The sequence below is a fragment of the Scatophagus argus genome, chromosome 2 (genome assembly GCF_020382885.2).
Source record: "Scatophagus argus isolate fScaArg1 chromosome 2, fScaArg1.pri, whole genome shotgun sequence".
NCBI lineage: Eukaryota > Metazoa > Chordata > Actinopteri > Scatophagidae > Scatophagus > Scatophagus argus.
The window spans coordinates 9886626-9908645 of NC_058494.1; the positions used below are offsets into that span (position 1 = coordinate 9886626).

The 22020-nt window shown below is 39.4% G+C and overlaps 1 protein-coding gene across 2 annotated transcripts; it reads right to left on the bottom strand.

Moving 5' to 3' along the window:
- Positions 1-966: 966 nt before the first annotated feature.
- On the bottom strand, positions 967-14491 carry cxcl12b (chemokine (C-X-C motif) ligand 12b (stromal cell-derived factor 1)). Of its 2 annotated transcripts, none has more exons than XM_046407915.1 (4): positions 14290-14491; positions 11657-11774; positions 6114-6197; positions 967-4292 (listed from the first exon to the last, which is right to left on the bottom strand). In XM_046407915.1, the coding sequence occupies exons 1-4, from the start codon at positions 14354-14356 to the stop codon at positions 4232-4234; spliced, it is 330 nt and encodes a 109-aa protein (XP_046263871.1). In that variant the 5' UTR covers positions 14357-14491; the 3' UTR covers positions 967-4231. The 2 variants fall into 2 exon arrangements, with proteins under 2 accessions (XP_046263871.1, XP_046263882.1); XM_046407926.1 differs by having other exon boundaries at positions 967-4271; positions 14290-14488.
- Between the last annotated feature and the right edge of the window lie 7529 nt (positions 14492-22020).

The window sequence follows — 22020 nt, forward strand, 5'->3', positions numbered from 1 at the left end:
GTGCTGAGGACAAGTAATGAACCAGCACAAATGAATATTTTTGGAATCTTAGGTGTTAAGATGTCAGGCGGGGATATTAGTGGGCATTACATGTGCCTTTCCTCTTTACTCCTTGCAGGAAAAAGATTTGCTGAATGGGTTTCAGTTCCAAAGTGGAAAATGTCAAGTGATAGTCCCATTGAATTATTTATTTGGCCTCGGAGCGGTTGTTCCTATCCTATGCAAGACTGTTTGGATGAGGTTTCAACTTGGTGATGCTTTTCTGTTTGGAGAACCTGCAGCAGGAAGTCTGTTCTCCTGTGATTAATTTCTCTCTCTGGAAAGACAGGTTTCAGGTCTGCAATACAACTTATCCTACCTGTCCAAGCGGTGGTGCAGTCACTTTCAATTTCTATCAAAGTGGGTAAATAACTCCTCATGGCAGTTATTGAAAGAGAGACGTTTCTGCTTAACATTCTCCACTGCTAAACTAAGTGATGTTTAAGGTATTACCCTTAAACCAAACGACTCCCTGTGATGTGGAAAAAGTTGCTCACATTGCTGAAACCACAAAGAGTCAACACTTGACTCTGATTATTTGATATTCAGGCTTCCACCTAGAAATCCTGTCTCCTAGAATCACTTTAATGTAGGGCTAATTTGCTGCCAGGATTATCTCGGAGACAATGTTTTATGATCTGACAAGATCATGATGGAGATTTGTTAAAGTTTAACCACAAAAACCACTCGCTTAGGTTTAAAGAAACACAATGGTTTGGGTTAAATTGATTACTTGTTGTTATGGTTTGGGGAGCTTAGTTACGATAATAAACACTTGGTTAAAGTTAGGGAGCAGTCAGGGTCATGCTTAAAAAACAAGCAGCAGAAACAAGAATCAGACATTGTCCTCCCATGTTAAAGTCTGATTTTGTTTTGTTGACCCACCCATCAATCATATTTTTGACAAGCGAAACAGACACGTATGAATGATTTTGTTTCATACAACTTTATTGAAAAAGGGCTTAGGTATCATAGCTAAAATACTGCCTCTTGGTTTACAGTGACAATACAGAGAGTAATACACTCCTAATACATCTCATGTATATGAAGAGTATGTGTCAGAAGCTGCCTCAAAAGGAATAAAATTATTTCACATTGTCTCGGGGTCCAAAGAAGAACACATGCACCCACTTTGATTAATTCGATTAATACACACACTGATGGTGAGTAAAGGCGAATCTGATCCTGTAACTGGTCCACATTGAAAAATTCCCTGTAGAAGCTCTATTTGCATGATGATAAAGGAGTCCATATATTTGTCTGATGTGTTAAATGTTGCCACAGGAGCCACAGTACTGAACAGGAGAGTCTGATTAATTAAACTAATTCATTAACAGAAATCAGTATTAAAACAAAGAAATAGCAGTGTGGTTTTTCTACAACTAATACAATATATATTTTCCTGTTAGCGAGATATTTACCATATAATGCATTAGAATGTTTACAGAAGTAACATCGCATCTTTTTTCTACTTATAACTCTATTGTTAATTAAATTATTTGGGGAAGGGTGGCAGTTTTGTAACATATTTACACAACGAATTAAATTAGATATTCACTGCATGTCAGTCCTTTTGGAAACATGAACGTTTGAGCTTATTTAACAATGTACTTAAACAAATTAGTGTAATAATATAACATTAGTGTCCATTAACATCTATTACACTGATGGGAAATAAATTACACATACAGGATTATTGCAACATTGGCTGCGAACTGATATGATTATTACCTGTAATCAGGCACTCAGCAAATAGACCATGCAAAACCAAACACAACGTAAGTCCATGACAATGACCACAAGCACCAGCACTTTCAGTTTTCGGGAAGAAAAGGGGCTCTAATTCTGCGGCATGGCAGCAGCTGAGTGAGATTGAAAAGAAAGCCCATGGGGTGCTGGGAGTGTCCAGATTGAAAGCACATGTTGGTCGCTTGGATCTCGACTCAAAGGTTTTGTTCTGCTTTGGCTCAGTGGCTCTATTGACACATCATACATCAACCTCAGTAAAACTATAAGAAAAAAATCAAATCAAGTGTTCGATGGGGACGACTGGTGGGCTGAGCTGAATAGTTTCCTGACTCATGTAATGACAGCAGCTTTTGTTTTCAGTCACTGTGTGTTGGACAGTTCACCTTTGTTTCATCAGATTGGTTGATAGGGAAACAGTACGGAGGGAACAACAAACCAGGAGCGCAAAGTGTAATTTGTCATGGATGATTTATCCACATTTAAAAAAACAAAAGATAAGATAAAAAAATAATGTTTCATTCCTTTGTTAAAGGAACATATTGCATACTTTGTGTAACATATTGCAAACAAACCATTACGTGTGTGACATATTACATGAAGCCTTAAAAATGAAGCTTAATACTGTTTTCTTGCATTTTATGGACGAGCCTTCATTTAGTATCTACTGCCTACTGTACACTGCATTAAAAAAGCATCTAGTAAGATTATACACAATATAAAAATAAAAAAATGACCTTTAAAAGACACATCTGATAATAAAGTGGCTCAAATATATATATATATATATATAAAGGAGAATCAAAAAACAACATTTTACCACCATGAACATTCCCTTTGTGTCATTTATCATTCGGCTTTTATGTGACAATTTATCAGCTTTTCATTCCTACCAAGGACAGGTGTTGGTGTGAAAACACTGCGGTTGAATTGCTCTGTCGTCATGGTATAAATTTATCTGGTCCCTTTGATGTAAAAAATTAAGAATTAAGATGCTCATCTACCTATTTGCAAAAATCAATGTTACGCTTTCTGAGGTTCATGGGTTTCTTCATGTTGCATGTTTTACTGAGTAAATATTTAGTCTCTGTTTACTGATATGTTCAACTAATAAAAAAGCTGCTCTGGCAAGTGTTTGTTCCACTTCCTTATAGTCTTTGTGAGCACAGTATGACCTCGTCAAAACAACTTTCCATTTCCCCGTTTTTTTTTTTTATCAGATTCTAACAACAGCGCTTAAAGTATTTTATGATGAGTAAAAAAAAAAAAAGAAATAAAATAAAAAAATACAAAAACACCCCCAAAAAACAAACAAGTGTGTTTCATTTAACACACAAAGGTCACAACATCCCATCTTAAATCTTGCATAAAATTAACAGTGAAACACACTTAATATAGTGTTGATAGCTCTGACCCCTTATACTGAACATATAGCACCATGAGATCAGTGCTTGTTTTTTGCAGTGTGTGTGTGTGAGCTTCCACATGTTCTCGTTCCTGATGCTTGAAGACAGTTCAAGACACTGCTGTAGCATGGCCTGTCCTGATTGGTCACTGCTTGTGACCTCGTTGGCCAGCCTCTCTGTGTCTGCCACATGAGCCCACATGCGTGGAGTAATGCCAAATTCACCTCATGTCACATAAAGTTATCACATTAAAGTTTTGAGCACCACCATCTCAATTGTCTGTGTTTAATGAATATAAGATCAACAATAAAAAGTAGAATTCAGGCTTTCCAGAACGCCATAAAAGTGGAATTAAGTATATGGTACTTCTGTAAATATAACTGGTAATTTCACTTTTTTGACTGATAGAGGTTGCCAAGCCACACTTGGGCAATTTAGACAGAAGCTGCCAGCAAAGTCCTCAGAGGAAGCTTATATGAATGTTTCAGCACTAATTTGACAGGAAGTGAAGGAAGCATTACCCATAAAGCTTTGTGTGTGGGACCAAAAGCTCAAATAATTTCCTTTATATATAGTAGTAATTTCCTTTAATAGTAGATACAGGCATACAATCAGAGTTAGTTCATGTTCTCTCTCTCCCTCCATCCCTTCCCCCCTCTCTCTCCCTCTCTCCCTCTCTCTCTCTCTCTCTCTCTCTCTACCTCTCTCTTTCTCTCTCACCCTCTCTCTCTTTCTCACTGACCCTCTCTCTCTCTCACCCCCCCAGCACTCACACACATGTCTGACATCAGCATGAATCTACAGGTATAACTGCACTTGGTACTAACACGGAGAGTTGGAGGTGACTGTGTGGGTGTCCAGAGGGACTGGTGGCGGTGCTGGGGATGGCACAGTTTGGTGGTGAAGTGCTGGTTCTGCAAGCGGTCCATAGAGGCGGACAGGCACATACAGCATGTTTACATACATCCATAGCAGTGACAGGGAGGTATACAGGCTCGACCCGAGATGCCAGGTCCGACGACACACGTCTTCCCTGGTGTTTAGTTTTTCTTGTTATTGCGTCTTCTGTTTTTCTTCACCCTGGAGAGAGGTTCAGAAGACCTTTCATTAAAATTGAAAGAGCAAGAAAAGAGAAGAAGGTCACCATAGCACCAACGGACTCACTGAATATGTTGTTATAAAGTCAGATCAAGTCTAATGATGAAAGTTACACAAACACGAATAGGCTACGGTTTAAATCAGATATTTTTAAACCCCACAAATGTCCACTGGCAGTGGTTAGTGTAGACATGTACTGACATGTAACTAATCAGTTAACTCTTAAAATCCTCGTACTTACACTTAGTTTAACCTTAAAGGCATAAAAGGCTGTTTGTGAATATATAGATGTATGAGAAGCAGTTCCTACACTACAGAAAAAATATTGCTGTGGTACATAATCCAGGACACATTACTGATTCCTTTCACAAAAGTAGCCAGAAAAAACTGTAGCATATAGACATCATTTTTCGGGGGCAGTGAAAGTACAGCAGGGTCCTGATGAAAAGTTCTGTTCTCAGCAGAGCAGCTCAGGCATGTTAGGGGCCTCAGGTGCTGGCAAACAGTTTTGATAGGTGAACACCATAGAATATAAATATAATTTATGACAAACTGTAACTGAACATGAAAAAGGGTGATTGTGACAAAGAGCAGCTGTGCTAAAAAAAATGTCTCCTGCTGTAAGAAAGCCTCCACACACACACACACACACACACACACACACACACTACAGTTTTGTACCCACTCTTTATTGCTTATATGCACAGTATGCATTCTCGGCCAATTCTCTTTCAACCTGACAACACAGTTGTAACAAAGGATTTTTAGTTTGTTTTTTTAAGTTGCTCTCACTCCATTCATTTGTGACTCCTGTAAACACCTAAACTGTGTAAACACATGTAACTGTTTTCCACGCTGAACTCTGTAACTGCAGTTTTATTCATTTTCACATTTTTACTGTATAAAAAGCCTCACTGAAAGTGTCTGGTGGAAACACACTGGACTTTTCTTGCTCAGCAGTTCTAATGGATACTTGACTCTCCCTTCACAGTATGCTTTGAGACGCATACAGTAGACACAATATGAAATGTTACTGTGTATACAGTCTGACAGGCTGCTGCTGTCCCACATGTTACACTCAATGAACTGTGATAACAGTTTAGGCTGGGATAAGACTACATCTAAAACATACAAACATCTCATAATTCCTCATAAGTTATTTAATTGTTTGTTTTCACATTATGGTCCAGTGTTTATGGTGTTTTCAGAGGCAGACGGGCAACCTGCTGATAACCACAACCAGACATTATGGGAACATTTTTTTATGAGGAAAGCACACATTTTAACTACATAGCTCATTAAAAACTGAATGAGCTGCTGCACTTTCTTAGTATAAATAGTTTTCACCCACAGTGCTGCTCCCCAACGGGACAACTCTGTCGCTCATGTTCAATTAGTGATGATGATAATGTGGAAACTGCTTCTTAGGAATAAAAAAGTCCCGTTAAGAATACACATAATTATTAATTATGTGCATTAATTTCTGTGACTGAGCTCAGGGGAGCAAAAAATGTCTTCGACCGAAGTCCCAGACGCATGCTTATGAGAAAGAAGGAAGCAGACATGCCAGTGGTAGATTTATCACTCTTCTTACTGCATGCTAATTATTTCACAGATAATAACTCAGCTGCTTACATCAACCACATCAGTGATTTCAGAGAGTTATTGTCAGCAGGAAACTGAGAAATGGCCATTTGTAACGGTGGTTTATTTCTTCTTTGTCAGATCTAACCTCAGTGGAGAAGAGAGCTGTATTTCCTATCTGTCTTTGTCAGCGATGCTTGTGTCTGCGCACAGAGAGAGCGAGGAGGGTTTTTTTCTTACTTGTTAATAGCGTTCTTTAAGTACTGCTGCAGCCACTTGGTCTCTGGGTTGATGCAAACTTCCCTGTTGTTCTTCAGCTTGGCACTGTGGGAAAAAAAAAATAGCGTTTAAGGGATAGGAAGCCACATTCTGCTAAAATGTCCTGAACTGATGGATTTTACTATTAAGCCAGTAATTATTTGATGTGACATTTACATTTCGACACGGAGATATGTGTTTGTTTTTATGATATCTAAACTTTGAAACAGTTGCAACAGACAGAGAGGAAGCAGAGTATTTTTGGCAAAATCAGATGTAATAAATCAGGTTCAGGGACGTGTACTGGTGAATATTTGCACCTCAAGGGTTCCTCTGTAGCTGAACATCCGGTGTACAACACCAGATTGTATCTATTTTATTAGCTGCGTGGTCAGCCAAACTGTAAAAAGACCTCTCAGTAACCTCACGAAAATATGCTCATAGGAGTTCCTTAGTTGGTTCTCGTGATTTTCATTTGAGGCATTTTATTTCTTGCATTCTCTTTCTACAGACATTTGATCAGGGTACAACAACCAACAGTTTTCAACAACTTTTTTTGTGATTGAAGCTGTAGGCCGTTCTTGTGGAAAATTGCCTTTTGGGGACAACATAATTCATTGTGCTAATAATAAGTGTGTGCTAATAAATAAAGTTAACTATTTTTGCAATCATTTATATTTTAAAAGACTGTAGACTTTTTCCAGTGCAGGGAAAACACTTTTTAAATTCTGACACTGTGGGCAACAACTCAGTAAAGTTGAGACAGCTGAGCATCCTGTACAATATCGCCTGCCATACCTTTTGATAGGTTAGCTTGCTGTTTCTTCAACTTGAACTTTGTCTATTTTGAGCCTATATTTGTTTATGTTTTGACAAATTAGCACCAATAACAGTACGCCATATGAGCTATTAGAAATTCCTGTTTGCAGTGTACCCATGGCTGTACATGCAGCTATGGCTGGATTACTTTAATACTGAAGAATCTCAGAATGTGCGTGTTCACATTTGACAAGGCCAAGAATTTTGACACTCCTTGTGGCTATTGGTATTTGAAGTACCTTAAGTGCCTCTCACCTCACACACTAACATGACGTTTCTCCCTCCTCCCTTCAGCTCTTCCTCAGTTGCCTCACTGTTTGAAAACATCTGTTCCAAAGCATACTGTGTGTTGATTTCCCAACTTCATTTCCTGTCAGTGCTGTATGAATCAACTTGTAGAACTTGAAATTTGCTTAATAGATGTAATCCATTACCTCAAAATCTAAAAAACTAATTTCCACCTTTTAAATGTTAAATTACCCCCTTCAACTGTCAGAGGTCCTTGAACGCACCACAATAATTTTAAAATTTAATTTAAAATTAAAGTGACAAATTTTTCACAACCCTTTCAAACAGGCTTCACCCCTCTTTCAGTTGATTCATAAAGTGTTGCAATGCAAAAGATTGGCTTCTTACAATGTAGGAAAATGAACTAAACACCAGCTGGAGCCTGTAATTTAGCTAATGGTGGGGGGCAGAATTGTACAGTACAAGCAGTTTGCAGTTATTAAACCTAAACATACAAACCACTGGTGGTCTTTAAACCTAAAGGCGCCATAAGTAACATTTATAATTCCCCAAAGAACTATAAATATTGTAACATGTTTTTGAGTTGGTGCTGTTTAAACTGAAGAGATAATGCTCTAAAGATATTTCTTAAACTTTTTATCACTAATAAATCAAAAATGATATTTTGTATATTTTCAGAATGCCCACTTCAGCAAAAGCTTAGCTTAATCTCCAGAAAGCCACAGAACATCCTGTAACACATCCCAGTTTAAACTGGAGGATTTCTTTTTCTAACAAGCTGTCATCTTAATGTCAAGAGTCAAAAAAATCTCACTGGTGCCGCTTAATTTAACACCAGCTAACGCACATGTGTTCAGGCCAAGAAGAAACCCAAATGTCTTTGTTAGTGCATCTCATAACATGAAATATAAATATCTGCTCTCTTTTGACCCTTGATACTGAAAGGAGCACACAATACGTCAGGATAATATCCGATACGGTTTATGAAGCTTGAGCTCAGAACCACCTGAGCTAAGCTGTAAAAACCTCAGCACATCCTACAACACATCCCAGCTGAAAACCGGAGGATTACAGCCCATAACATGCTGTCACCCTCTCGTCAACGGTGAGAAATCACAGCACTCTGTTTCCACTCAGGGACAGCTGGACGAGAGGCTCACATCGCGGATCACACTGAGCTGTACGGCTCGCGAAGCTGCGTGGACACTGCACACTGCACCCGGTAACTAGTCTGGTGTAGAGTTTGTAATGGTTAGGCTGATTCGATTTAAAAGTCAGCGATTATCTTTCCTAATAGCTAATGGTGTTTAGGGATAAACACGGACACATCACACACTTAAAGGTGTGTTCTTAGTCAGTGATGCAGATAATGTTATAACTACCACAATTATTTTATTTAAGTGAAAAACAGCTGCATGTGAAGCTTTAGATGTCAACATGTTTATTGTGAGGAAGATAGCACTTTTCAGTGAGATTTTTGTATGTTGTATGTTGTTCATCTGGCACTGCTGCCTCTCTTGTCCAGAAATGAAAATTTTAATGAGATTGTGTTGGTGAAGTTTTTCTGGTAAAATAGATTTCAAATAAATAAATAAAGAAAAAGCAGTTTTACTCATTTAAGTTGTCGATCACCATTTGATTCAAATAAGTACATAAAAATAAGTGCTAATGTTTGTTGGCCCTTAAAGGTGATCAGGGGTACGTGTAAAATTAGTTTAGTTTAGTTTTGTGTATTTGTGATAGATTTTTTAAATTATTTGTTAAATGAGTGGTTGCAGTTTGACAGCTTATTATTACAGAAAATCAAGTTTGCAGTTTTGCTGTTTTTTTTATTGGACAGTGTGTTAATAAAGTTCTCCTCCTTGACTGCAGTAAAATTTCACAGCTCAAATGCTGATCGATTGTGTTAATCAGACTGGACATTATCTGCACTAACTGAAGCAGGGTTTCAGACTGAAACCACAGAGTGATGAATGGCTCTGCGGTCACAAAGAGTGTGTGTTCTTCTGAGTGAAGTCTGGCCTGTTGATGAGAGCTGAGCCAAATATTTATTAGAGGATTTGTTCCATTATCGGACGCTGCCGGGTGGGTTTCAGCTCTGTTGGGGTGAAAAGGGGGCAGGCAGCGGGGTCCGGCCCCCCCTGAACATGTGGATCTCACACTTTGGTGGCAAAAGGTCATGTATGAGAGTTAACAACTCAAGAGGTGTCTCGCCTCACCGCTCCTCTTTCTCCTCCCTCCGTCTCTCCATCACATTACTCTGCAAATCAACACATTCCTCTCTGCCTCTTCACTGCTTTCTGATTCAGTTTGACCCCCACCTCGTCCCCATACCCCTTTAACATGCCACCTCCCCTATTCCTCACCCCATTTAGATGCACACACACACACGAGCAAATGAGCAAATGGCCCCTGAACTTAAAAGAGCAGTTCAGGGGCATCAATCCAAGCATCAGTCCCAAATCCCTCCAACTAACATGCGAGGCAGGAGGCCAAACAGCTCCATAACAGGATCTGTGTTTGCTTTTCCTCCAGGGATGTCCCCTTCTTCGCCTCCTCTTTAACTTTATTGGAGGTGGCCAGCTCATCCGCTTGGGAGTTCTCTGCTGTTTTGATGTGTCTCCCTTCATCCTGTTTATCTGTCTGCTTGTCTGGATGGCCAACCGAGAGCATAAACCCTAATTGACTTGGCAGGAATTTGAGGGCCGGAGTTCCACAAGCAGCAGGTAGTAATTACTTCACAGCAAGTTAATACCAACAGCATGCTGGGACCGGTGGGGGCGGGGGGCTGAGATGAGGGCACATGGTGGGACACAGGGGGCAGGGGGGGAGAGAGGGTGTAGTGTTACTGGCTTTCTTTTATGTGCCTCAATAGAGATATCGGAGCAGCTCAGTGGCCTCCTCGTCTGAATGTCTCCTCTGGTGGTTTTCTAGAGGGAGGTGAGAGGGAGACTGTGGCCCGGCCAGAGCGCCGTGCGTCCTCTCTGACCTTTTGCCATTCGCTCACCCCTTCGAACCAGTCACCAGCCCCCTCTCCCTTTTTGGCAGAAGCCCCACAGCCTTTTAGCCTTTTGACTGAAAAACTTCTGTCATCCTGTTTCTATTGCAAACAAATGAATGAGACTTTTTTGTTAATGCGTTCCAGACTAGTGACATTATACTCAATGTTGCTGGGTGGGAAATAAGAAAAAAGTGGATAAGGGACACCGGGGGTCAGCAGAAATACAAAGGTAATCGCTTTGACCCTTAATTATTGCTTCCTTTACAAAACATAAATGCCCCCTCGAGCTCCGGCCGATTCTGCTTTCCTCTTTCTGAGAGGACTGTGTTGTTTTAAACCCAGGCCTCTCATTATGGAAAGACTAGAAGGACATTAACACCACACTCCACACATCCACTCTTCATCTATGTACTTTGTACGTTTTTATTTCATATATCATGAAAAGTAAAGGAAATAAGAAATTTAAAAGAAAACAAAAGGATAATGAAGCACCAGGCCAGAAAATCATTTTAAAGTGGGATTTCACACAATTCGCACACATTTTAAAGTGAAACTGTTGATTATTGATACCTGCTGCTCTTAAATCTTCTCTTGTACAATGTATATGTGAGTGTATAGTTTTCTTTTCATTATCATTGTTTATGTGTTCAGGAAATTAAATTTCAGATTCTTGTTGGATTTCATCAGAATAGTAAATGAATTAGTTAATTTTAATTTAATTAGTAATTAGTAATTAGTAATTATTAATTAGAAATAATTTAGTTGCTGTTTAAGATTTAATTTAGGGTTTCTTTAGAAAATATGTGAATAAGTAATCCTGCACATATATACATGCCTTCAGCATATTCCTTTAAGGTCTTTTTTAAATTTCATCATTTGGTACATTCCCATTATTGCATTTCTAAAGACTCTGCATCAGAATGCTGTTACGTTAACCTTTTCTCTAAATATCACTGTGGAGGCATTTAGGGTGGGAGATCTCACACACACACACACACACACACACACACACACACACACACAGTAAAGACATCACATATGATGAGATGAACTGAAATCCAGTTACACTGTTAGAGCCAATAAAAAATTTTGTGCCAAAATGTCACCTCACACGTTTGTCTTATCCTGATTTCCACATATCTTGTCTATGTGAGCACTGTGCATGGACCCAGTGAAGATCAGCTACAAATCAGACTGTCATCAACAAGCAAATGGATGGATATCAAAGTATGGATGAATATCCAGTAAAAATAGAGACTTTAAAGCAGGACCTCTTGCTTATGGAGAGCAGTCGAGGTCTCTGCAGAATAAGAGAAGATAAATAAACCACAGTCTAAACAAATTAACTGAAAAGAGCCACAGTGACAGAATCCTTTGAATCATCATCAGACATTCACATCAGGAAATAAACGTCTTCAAGTTAATCTCCGCAGTAATTTTACACTCATTTACTTACATGACTTGGAAGGGGCAGTTGGGTGTGTGGAGGAACTTGAGCTCTTTGATTGACCGCTGAGGAACCGTGTTGAGGGTGGAACGACACCAGCACCGCTCGACCAGGCTGATGGGCTTTGCTGCAGACACACAATAAGAAAATTACAAATCTGCTTTACGTTTAAGGAAAAACAAACAATTATACACACACACACGTTTTATAAAGCATTTTCAGACTTATTAAACACAAATGCATCTTTTCTTGTGGTAATTCACACATAATGAACTTATTTAATAATTTTATTTTTCAGGAGCCGGTATGTGGCAAACTGCTTTACTTGTCTAAACAATCTACACGTTCAGTTGTTCATGACATGGAGAAAGGGCTTTCTGGTTTATAAGAGGATTTAAAAATTCATATCAACCTGAATTGAAATCCAAATTCAAACACAGCAGCTTCTATTTCATTCCAGTTGTGTGTGTGTGTGTGCTTAAAAACATCATTTCCCTCAGTTAACAAATTAAAAGCATGTTTAATCTACTGTATCAAGTCTTTACAAAACATGGGAATGTATGAGTTTACCTGCTATTGCTCTCAACAACATTTTCATTAAAAAGAGATTAGCCCTTTTATGACCAGTGTCACACACACACACACACACACAGAATTTCAGTTTTTTCACTCTCAGAGCATTCAGCCCAGCCTCTCTAATGGAGAAGGGTCCTTGACATTCAGTTTCTAATATTTGCCTCTTTTATGAAAGAGCACTCAACAGCTCAGACGGCCTCTGCGGAAATCACCTCAAGTACATTCTTAAAATGATTACTAATCACCCCTGTGCCTCCATGGAGGCTTGTGGGGGCCCAGAGGACCACAGATACACTTCAATAGCTGCATTCAATTACAAACTGAAAAATCTACAATTTACAGATTTTCCAAATAAATGATGATGCTTGTTAAAGTGTCAGTGGAGAGATGAGAAGAAACACTCCGCAATAAAACTTTAAATTAGGCATCCATCCTAATAAGCTTTGCAGTCGAGTGCTTCACTCGATATATTGCATACACGTGGTTGAAAAGAAAAATGCTTTACTGAGGCTGCAGAGTGAAGAAATCACCAAAGGTCACAGAGCAGATGTCGATTTTGCAGATATTTTGCAAGTTGCAACAACTCATTCTTTATATCAGCCATTTCCTGCACCGATAAGCACAGAAATGAACTAAATCAGGTGCATCTGGTGTAACTAACAGACCTTTGTTCTGGGGTTCAACATATTTCTATTGAATGCATGTTAGTGATGCAACACCAAATGTCCTGCCACAAATGGCTAAATCCTCAGTAATATCAGCCTAATGACTCACACCCATTCAGGGTCTTTTCTCATGCAAACTAAGGGATCATTATGCAGCACGCAGAAGAGAGGCCAGAAGCGAGCATCCACTGCTATCACCACCGCATTGTTTATCCCTAATTAGAAACTAATTAAAAGAAAGCAAAGGGAGAAGACAAATACACACATTTAGAACAACTCTTTAATATGCAACCAGGGGTCTTACTGGGGCCAAAACAACAAGCTTAGCATAATGCAGGCCAGGCAAGGTTAAAATGTGAGAGATTACTATGTGGTTAATTTGGTGATTTGCTCTCCTCCAGTTATGCATAAAGAATTTTAGCTCAAAATACTGCATATAATAAATACAGGAAATTGCAAATTGATTTATTGCTCATTTACAAATTAAAAATCCTCAAAATGTGACAAAAAGCTGCAGGAGATTGCTGAGTCCAGTCAGTATGTTGTATTTCAACAATACCAGTTAGAACTGTATTGATTTCATCACTCATTAATTTGCTATATTTTCTAATTTTCTAATTATTTTTAATTCATTTAATTAATTAATCACTTTTTCTTATAAAATCTTACAATTCAGAATTTCCCAGAGCCCAAATGAACAACTTCAATTTGCTTATGAAATCCAAAGATATTCAATTTGGTGACACAGGGAAATAAGCAAACCATCAAAAACTTCATGTTTGAAAATCCAAAACTAGTGAATGTCTTTTTTTTAAGGTTATAAACAATCAATTACCTCTAAAAATAATTGCAGATTAATTTCCTGTGGATGGGATGAGCGATCAATCGACTAATCATTTCAGCTCTTCAGTCATCATGTAGTAATTTGAGATAAATGAATGGATCAGTGTTGGAGTAAAATTCTACTCTGTGGTAACTATTTTTCCACGTCTGAAAGATGCAATAAAAGAAGACCACAGAAGAGTAAAGTGCTGAAGTTTGACAGTCTGGAACAAATAAAACTCTTCAAACCATGAAAAGTCAGGTGAATGAAACCTGACAAAGACCTCCCAACAATGTACAACTTTGATAAGAACCTTCATTTAGATGTGAGACCTTCACTTGATTTTTCAATAGGGACTGAATCCAGAAAATTTAGAAGATTTCTTAAGAGAGATTAAAATAAAACAACAGAAGCTTCAACATCCAAGACTGCATACAACAAGATCCCTTCTCTGTCTTCAAGACTTAAAAATGTCATGTAGCAAAATTCCAACAAACAAAAATCAGTCAAAACCATCAAAAACAGTATGTGTAAACCATTAACTGCCCCTGAGTCTCCCGTCCCCCTCCTGGACTCACCGTTGGAGGCTGGTACATGTGTGGCCACGGCCAGGACAGCCATCAGCGCCAGCAGTTTGACATCCATGGTGGTGGGCTAACGGGCTGCAGGAGGACTGCGCTCTGTCTGTGTCGCTCTCTGCTACAATCCAGGGCACGACAGTGACCACCAGCTCCGCTCTGAGCCGTGTTAAATCTGCAGACGGGAGAGAGAGTGAGGAGGGAGGGAGAGAGTGAGGGAGTCCCACTTTCTCAGGAGGGAGGGGGGGTGGGGGGTCCCAGCATGAGAGGAGGGGAGAGGAGGAGGAGAAGGAGGGAGCAGCAGCGAGTCAGTAGAGACTTCCTCGATTGTAAATGTGTTGGCTGGGAATCAAGGAGAAAGTCTGAAGGGAGTTCTTTCTCTGGTTTTCCACTGATTTCTCTCCATATTCTGCCTGTTCTTGTTTTTCTCACTTTCTCTGTTAGTGCTGCTCTTTCGTTTTATTCATCTCTTTCTTCCTCTTTGTTGTCCTTTTTTCTCCTCCTTTTCCTTTTTTCACTTTGTTCTACTTGGCTCTTCTTGCCACCTGACACACACACACACACACACACACACACACACACACACACACACACACATTGTGTCCAATCAGTCACTCACAGAATATTTTCAGAGCCAGAGCTCCCTGCTGTTGGACTAATATTGTTGTGTTATTGTTTACAGGGACACAGTCTGCTCTCTCTCTCTCTCTCTCTCTCTCTCTCTCTCTCCCCCTTTTTCTTTTTCCTCATTTGATGACGTCCTGTCATCTGGCTCTGCTCCCTTCAACGACGCCTGCTTCATGTCTTTATTGGGCTCCTCTGGATTCCACACCACTTTTATTGTTTGTTCTGTGATGAAACTATTAGAGGACTGTTTAGACTTCACAACTGGATCACTAAAATGAGGAGGGGAAAAGCTGTCTTGGATAAAAGCGAGAACAACTGAATTCATTACATGAATTAATTTAGTATGACTTGTGTTATTTCGACAGGAGGCTTCTGTTTCCTTCCCTCTCTTACAGTGAATCTTTAAGGACAAGAATAAAGAATTTATCTATATTATTTAAGTATGTTTCAAATAAGTTTCTGCTGATAAATAACAAAACAAATAAATATATAAATAATATAATATTATTATGTATTTATATATAAATATTTTGCAGTACACAAATGATGGCTGAAAAGGGAAAGAAAAAGTGTATAAACAATAATAATGTGAATTTCTCACATTTTTCACATTAACAAGTGAGGCAAGATTTTTTTAAACATCCAAACTACAAAAGTTAATGAAAAGTGTAATTCACAGAGTCCACATAAAGGAATAATTCAACATTTTGAGAAACAAGAGTTAGTTGGACTTTTATCTGCCTGGCTGATGAGTAAAACTATATGTCATGTTATTAGTGTTTATTTAATCTCTTTGTGTAACATAAATACTGATTATTGTTCTACTGGAGATGTGACAAACACATACAAAAAGAGTGTGTGTGTGTGTGTGTGCGTGTGTTATAACAGGTAGGGAGGAAATAAAAAAGTCTTCAGGGACAGATTTAAGTTCTTATGTTTCTGAAGCACTTATTGTGACTGATGATCTGATGGAGAACCTCCAACTTTGTCTGGAAAAAAAGACTGAAACAGTGAACAACATAGTAACAGGCCACAGATGTGTGTGTAGATGTTGCTGTGCTGTTTGTCCATACATGTCTGTACATGCATGTGTGTCTGCAAACATCTACACAATTATGCATGTTTATGTCTCCCCCGTTCTGCTGCACTGAATCCAGCCGGTAAACTGAAACTGGTCGTCACGCCAGAACTTGACGCCTTCTCTGACAGAGCTGTTGGAGGTGATTCAACCCCCCACCCTCATCTGCAGCCCCCTACCATCAGTCATAAAACCATACACTGCTAAAGACTGCCTGTCAATTCGTACACCAAAACCCTCCCCTGCAGTTTACAGGTCCATAGCATGGCAGCGTGCTGAGAGAGAACTCACAGGTCTGAGCCTTCCTGCTGGAAGCTGTAAACCTGACAAGGCGTTTACTATTAGCCAGAGAGTCATCCAATATAACCGCAATTACCAGTGGGCAGATGAAACTGAGAGACAAACAGCAAATTGCCTCAAAAGAATTTAGTTTAGTTCAGTTTTTTTATTGTTTAACATCACAAAATTCAGTTAACAGTTAACAGTAACACAGACAGACGTTTTTATTATTTTAACATGTGCTTGTGCTGTTTTAATCATGAAAATTATAAAAAAAAAAAAATGTATTTTGTAACATACATAATGTTGTATCCGGTCATATAGTTTTGACTGTATTTGCCAGGATTTTGAAATTTTCGCTTTGGAGATTGCTGCTGCAGCTCTAAAATATGAATGGATTTTTGTTTTTCTCACACAATTAAAAAATGACATTAAAAAAGCAGGAAAACAAAACATCATCGACAATATTGCTTTTCAGAAACAGTGTTGTGATCATTCTGAAAAATCTACAGATCTCACTGTGACCAGTTTTCCCTGAAACTACAAATAGTCCTTAATAGTGTGTGCTGACATATTGACTGATACTGTAGTATCAGGTGTTTGTGATCAAAGTCCCATTTCACGGAAAAATTACACGCACACTAACAAAAGAAGTTAATGAGGCTGTTTGGATGCAATGAGAATCTATTCATTTCACATGAAAAAGGAGCCACAGTGTGACTTTATAAAGGACCCCAGTAGTTTTTTAGGCTGGGCTGGGAAAACAGATGTGAATTTATAAGGTTTGATTTGACTAAACACAGTTCCCCATGGTGAAGCCCGACCTTGCTTTGTTCTCCACACCTTCATCTTACAACAATGTTTGGGTTTCCTCCATGAATCTAACATTTCTGTGATGGGATGTTTGGCAGTATGAGTCAGTGTTATGTTTCACACAAACACTAACCGTTAGTTAAACCCCCAACTCCAAAAACTACCTAAAACCTTGTCAATCTTACCATCACAGCTTAGAGAGTTGTATTTACTGAGACACAAAAACAAATGTCAGCTCCAGCTCTAACACGCCACAGGGGCGTGGCTGCGAGGGAAGCCGGGAATGTGTCAGGCACATTTACCGCCGACCTGTGGGACAACACTGCCACTTGTATCACATGTGGGGTCAGAGGTCAGTGTTTCATGTCTCTGTATAGAGTTACAGGCAATTGGGCTGCCAGGTCTTTGTTCTGGACCAGTCCTGATAGACGACCATGCACAAATGGTTGCTATGATGAGGGATGTGATGGAGAGCAGACCGGGCGGATGGTCTGCATCAGGTCTGCACATGCAGCACCTTCCTATTTCAATTGAACTCATTGCACAAATAAAGACTATTAGGTGCAATAAACGTATCGTTTTTACTGTAAATTGGATTGTCAATTGTAAAGCAGAGCCTTGATCACAACAGGATGCATAAGGATGTGGTTAAATAGGAACTAATGGGGTTTTTAACAAGAGTAGAAAAACATCCGGATTTCTTTTTCCCTCTGACAAAATCTGCTGGTTTCCAGCTGCGATTCTACTCATGGTTTGTAGTGAATTTGTGCAAGAACGTGGTCTCTGAAGTAAAGTAACACACACGCTAAAAATCTTGTGGGAAAGAAACTAAAACATTCATATACATCCAAGTTTTGTGCTAAACTAAAGAGTACAACATAGATGCACTCCGTCCACCTCAGCAACTATCTTTCATCAGCAGGTATGTCATAGCACTTAAATCAAACACACACTAACACAATATTACCATCTTTCATGCCCTTCCATGTAAAAATGAACCCAAATAAACATAGTTTAATCTTTTCAGTAATCTCCCATGTGATGGCAGATCCCAGCTTTCCTGTTGGGATCCCCGTGTGGAGATTGCTTTGTGATCCAGAGTTTATTGTGTTTGTCCAGCAGTTCGAGTCTGCTGCTGGGTTTTATTTTATGGTGGCAGGGCAGATGAAAGGTTTCCCTCCACTGGGCTTAGATAAACAGTAGTTCACAATCACAGCCGGGGCTGTATGAGAGGCTCAAAATGTGCCATGTAAACACACATTACTCAACAAGTGGAAAAATTCTCAAGAGCACCAATATGTATCGGCTGCTAGATCATAAATAGACAAAGTGTTGAGTTAAAACTATGCCACTACATCTAGTGAGTGTTTGCACTTAGTTTACAGTATATTAAAGATTTACAGGCAAATGAGTGCAGTGGCTTTGGACTTTATGCAGAATGAAAAAAACTGGAAAAAAACAGAAAAGGCGTGTTGCCTGTATGTGTGTGTGTGTGTGTGTATGTGTGTTTATGGTAGTGATGTGAAGTCGGGTTCTGTAAACAGGATAAACAGGAGATTTGGAGGGTCTAAGGTGTGTGTGTGTGTGTGTATGATGGGGGATGGGTGTGTGATGTGTATGTGATTTTTGGGGGGTCTCTGTTATCAGTTGGCACGTTTTTTTCCTGAGCCTCAGCAGCTGGCTTCTCAGGGAGCTCACACACACACACACACACACACACCCCTTTTGAGGATTGATTTAGCGAGATGGGTCTTCCTGCTGGGCAGAGAAAATGTTTTCATTAAATTCTGAGGTCCATTAATGATCATCTCTTTAATTATTCATGGGCCCTGCAGCTCAGTGGACAACAATGTGCACAAAACTCTGTTGTGTCAGTCATCAGGGGTCGGAAGAGAATCTGTTTCTTGAGTTACTTGAGTATTTGTGCTGAAAACTACTCCACTTAGGCTTGGATTATATTATATTATTATTATTATCTGATTACTAGTTAGGCTTGGATTACACTCCCAAATCATGGATGTCTCTCTGCCATCTGATGATGAAATTTACACCACAGGGACCCTTGTGGACACGAAAATATCATTTCTGATTTAAGAAGTAACTACTACTACTAGATACCGAGTCAAAATGACCTCCTGACTATTTCACTACGGATACTGAAGTGTATCCACATACATCAGTGCTTTTTTGGTGCTTTTTCCTCACAAGAGGTTTCTGGGAAACCTTAATGAACCACTGACTTTTCCTGCAGTGCCACCATGAGGTTGACATTTGTGTTTTGTCTCAACAACTATTGGATGGATTGCTGTGTTTGGAGCAGTCATTCATGCACCCCTCAGGATGAGCTGATGATCCCTTCTAGTGACAGTGGGGAAAATAAATTTTTTGAATGCTATTCTGATTTATGACCAAATATAAGCAAAACCAATTACAGTAATGGATGCTAACACAATAGATGCGGACTAAGATGGTAACATTCAACTCAAAGTACTGTTGCGTCTTAGTACAGCCTGTAGAGCCAGTTTCATGGCTGTATGCACAAGTAAATAAAAAATAAGAAGAAACCATGTTATTTTAAAAATGTACTCAATCAAATATGCTAGAGTGAGACATGAGAGACATTTAAGCTGCAATTTGAATTAAAGTATTCAGTAATAACAATAATAAAACAAAAGAATGTACTTTTTTTTAGCATTGAAACAAAACTGAAATTTGTGCCACTAAAAATAAGAAACACACAACAAAACACCACCATGCCAAAAAATGTTGCAGGCACACACCCTACAACAGTTTAAATGAGTAAAATAGAAATAATGGTACATTGTATGAGCACTCAGAGGGCAGCAGGCTAGCAGCAGTCTGAAAGAAACAATGATTAAAGACCAAAGAGGTCTTGGCTGAACAAAACCTGGAGAGAGCTCCTCATTGAGTCGCCTCTTGACCATTTAAATCCTGCATTCCCCATTCACATGTACAGCACATACAGTCAGAAAGCTATGGGTGCATGCAGAGCGTGATGATAAAGGCATTTCCATTTGAATAAACGTCTGCTCTTTAGGTAGAAACATCCTGAATGTGTTTGAAGTTTTCAGCTCTCCTTAGCTGTCAGTTATGTGAGAAAGGCCTCTCAGTGACTAATCCAGTTTACTTTGTGTCCGTCTGTGGTGGAGAGAATCTGGCATGACACCAAACGCCACTCAATAGATGCTTTTCCAAACAAAGGCACAAAATGGCCACCTCGTCCTGTTCTCTCCTCCTCCTCGCTCCTCGTTTCCTGCTCGACAATTGCACATTGAATCCGTCTCGTCTTTCATATATTTGTCAAGAGCATGGTTTGTGTCTGACCCCGTTGCCATGGTTTCAACTCCTGTATAGGGCAGGACATGTGTTTACTGTATACATTATGGGATGCTGAGAAAAGAGAGGGCGGACTGGAGTGCTGGTGCCCTTTGGTGCCGCATTCAAGTGTGTGAGACTTTGTGTGTTTTTAAAGCAAGGCAGTTGTCTTCTCTACTCAGGGAAATGCTGAGAACAGGAGGCCTTATGAAGGGATGGCCATCACAACTCCAGCTCTAATTGGATGGGATGTACCATGAACGCTCAGTGACCGCAGGCGTTTGGATGAACCACATGAGTGTATTTCTGTAAAGGAGCGTGTATTTATGTCTGTTGTATGTTAAGGCTGCTCTTTATAGAACTGGGTAAGAAAAATTTGGACAATATAACCCTTAAACGATCATCAAATGCCCATGGATGGGGGCAGGAAGTGCCCTTGATTAATCGTAAATTCAAGTTTATATCAATAAATCAAGTTTATCTCTTAGTACAGTAAAACTTTTCATCTGTGTGAGCCTACGACTGAGGACAGAGGATTTTGCTCAGAACCCGTTGAGTAGACAGCATGCAGCTGAAGAAAATGTTGGCCAGCAGTATGAGAAAATATTGACCCCAGACAAATAACACAATTGACAGTTAAAAAAAACTATTGAACAATTGAACAATTGAAACAATTGAAGAGTTGGATGCAGACTGGGAACAGAAAATTGTGAAACAGCATTTTTTTTCAGGAATACAAAAGAAAAATGAAAAACGTTAAATAAAATGTAAATGTTAGTATATAAACAGAACAATTTGCTACTGGTTTGCAAAGCATTTGAGTTATTTCACATATCAAAAAGATTGTCTACAGTTGTGTGCAGATGCATGAGTGTGCAGCAAGAACGATGACACACAAAGTTTTTGAGCATTCTCACTTTCTGCCACTGACAGAGTACTGCAGCCTTCATCTGGATGTTTTCATGACATCACCTCTGAGATTATATTTAATATTATATTTGCCCCTCCTCCCTTCAACATTCCCATGGCGATGCGTGATTGAGGGGTCCGTTTCACATTGACAAGTTTGATTTCCCTGAGTCTGCCTTAAGCCAAAGCTGACGGAAGCCAAGAGGACTTGGAGGGAATAGGAGATAAATTGAAAACACCGGGTTACATGGCAGAGATTTAAAGAACACATTCCTCCGTTGAGCTTTTCAGCCTTTGCAAATTAAAGTCGATTTGGCTCGCACATCTTCTCCGGCTCCAGCTTTGATAGTAACAACTCTGCAAATAGCAGCATTTTGTTGGGTTCACTCTTTGTTAAAAATGTAGTTTGTTCTGCTCTGAGGCAATTCACTGTGTAAAACCTGTGCAGTCAAATGAGAAAGGATGCTGTCTTTGTGATGTAAATTACTTATCGGCTCTGAAGGCTTAATGGGATGTATGTCTGGCACATCAGGAACAAATGTGTTGGCTTTGGCACACACACACACACATGCACGCACACATTTATTTAAACCCACACACAGATGCCACACACATATTATTTCCAGTGCTGGCTTCTGGACACCTCGTGATCGACATGCAAACAAGCCGAGCAGCACCGTGGAAGGAGG

Excerpts from the sequence above, each read along its gene's own strand:
- cxcl12b (XM_046407915.1), bottom strand. The coding sequence starts at position 14,356 with ATGGATGTCAAACTGCTGGCGCTGATGGCTGTCCTGGCCGTGGCCACA. Across the intron at positions 6,198-11,656 it reads AACTGCCCCTTCCAAGTCAT|TGCCAAGCTGAAGAACAACA; the intron begins GTAAGTAAATGA and ends TTTTTCCCACAG. Across the intron at positions 4,293-6,113 it reads TTAAAGAACGCTATTAACAA|GTCTTCTGAACCTCTCTCCA; the intron begins GTAAGAAAAAAA and ends TTTTAATGAAAG.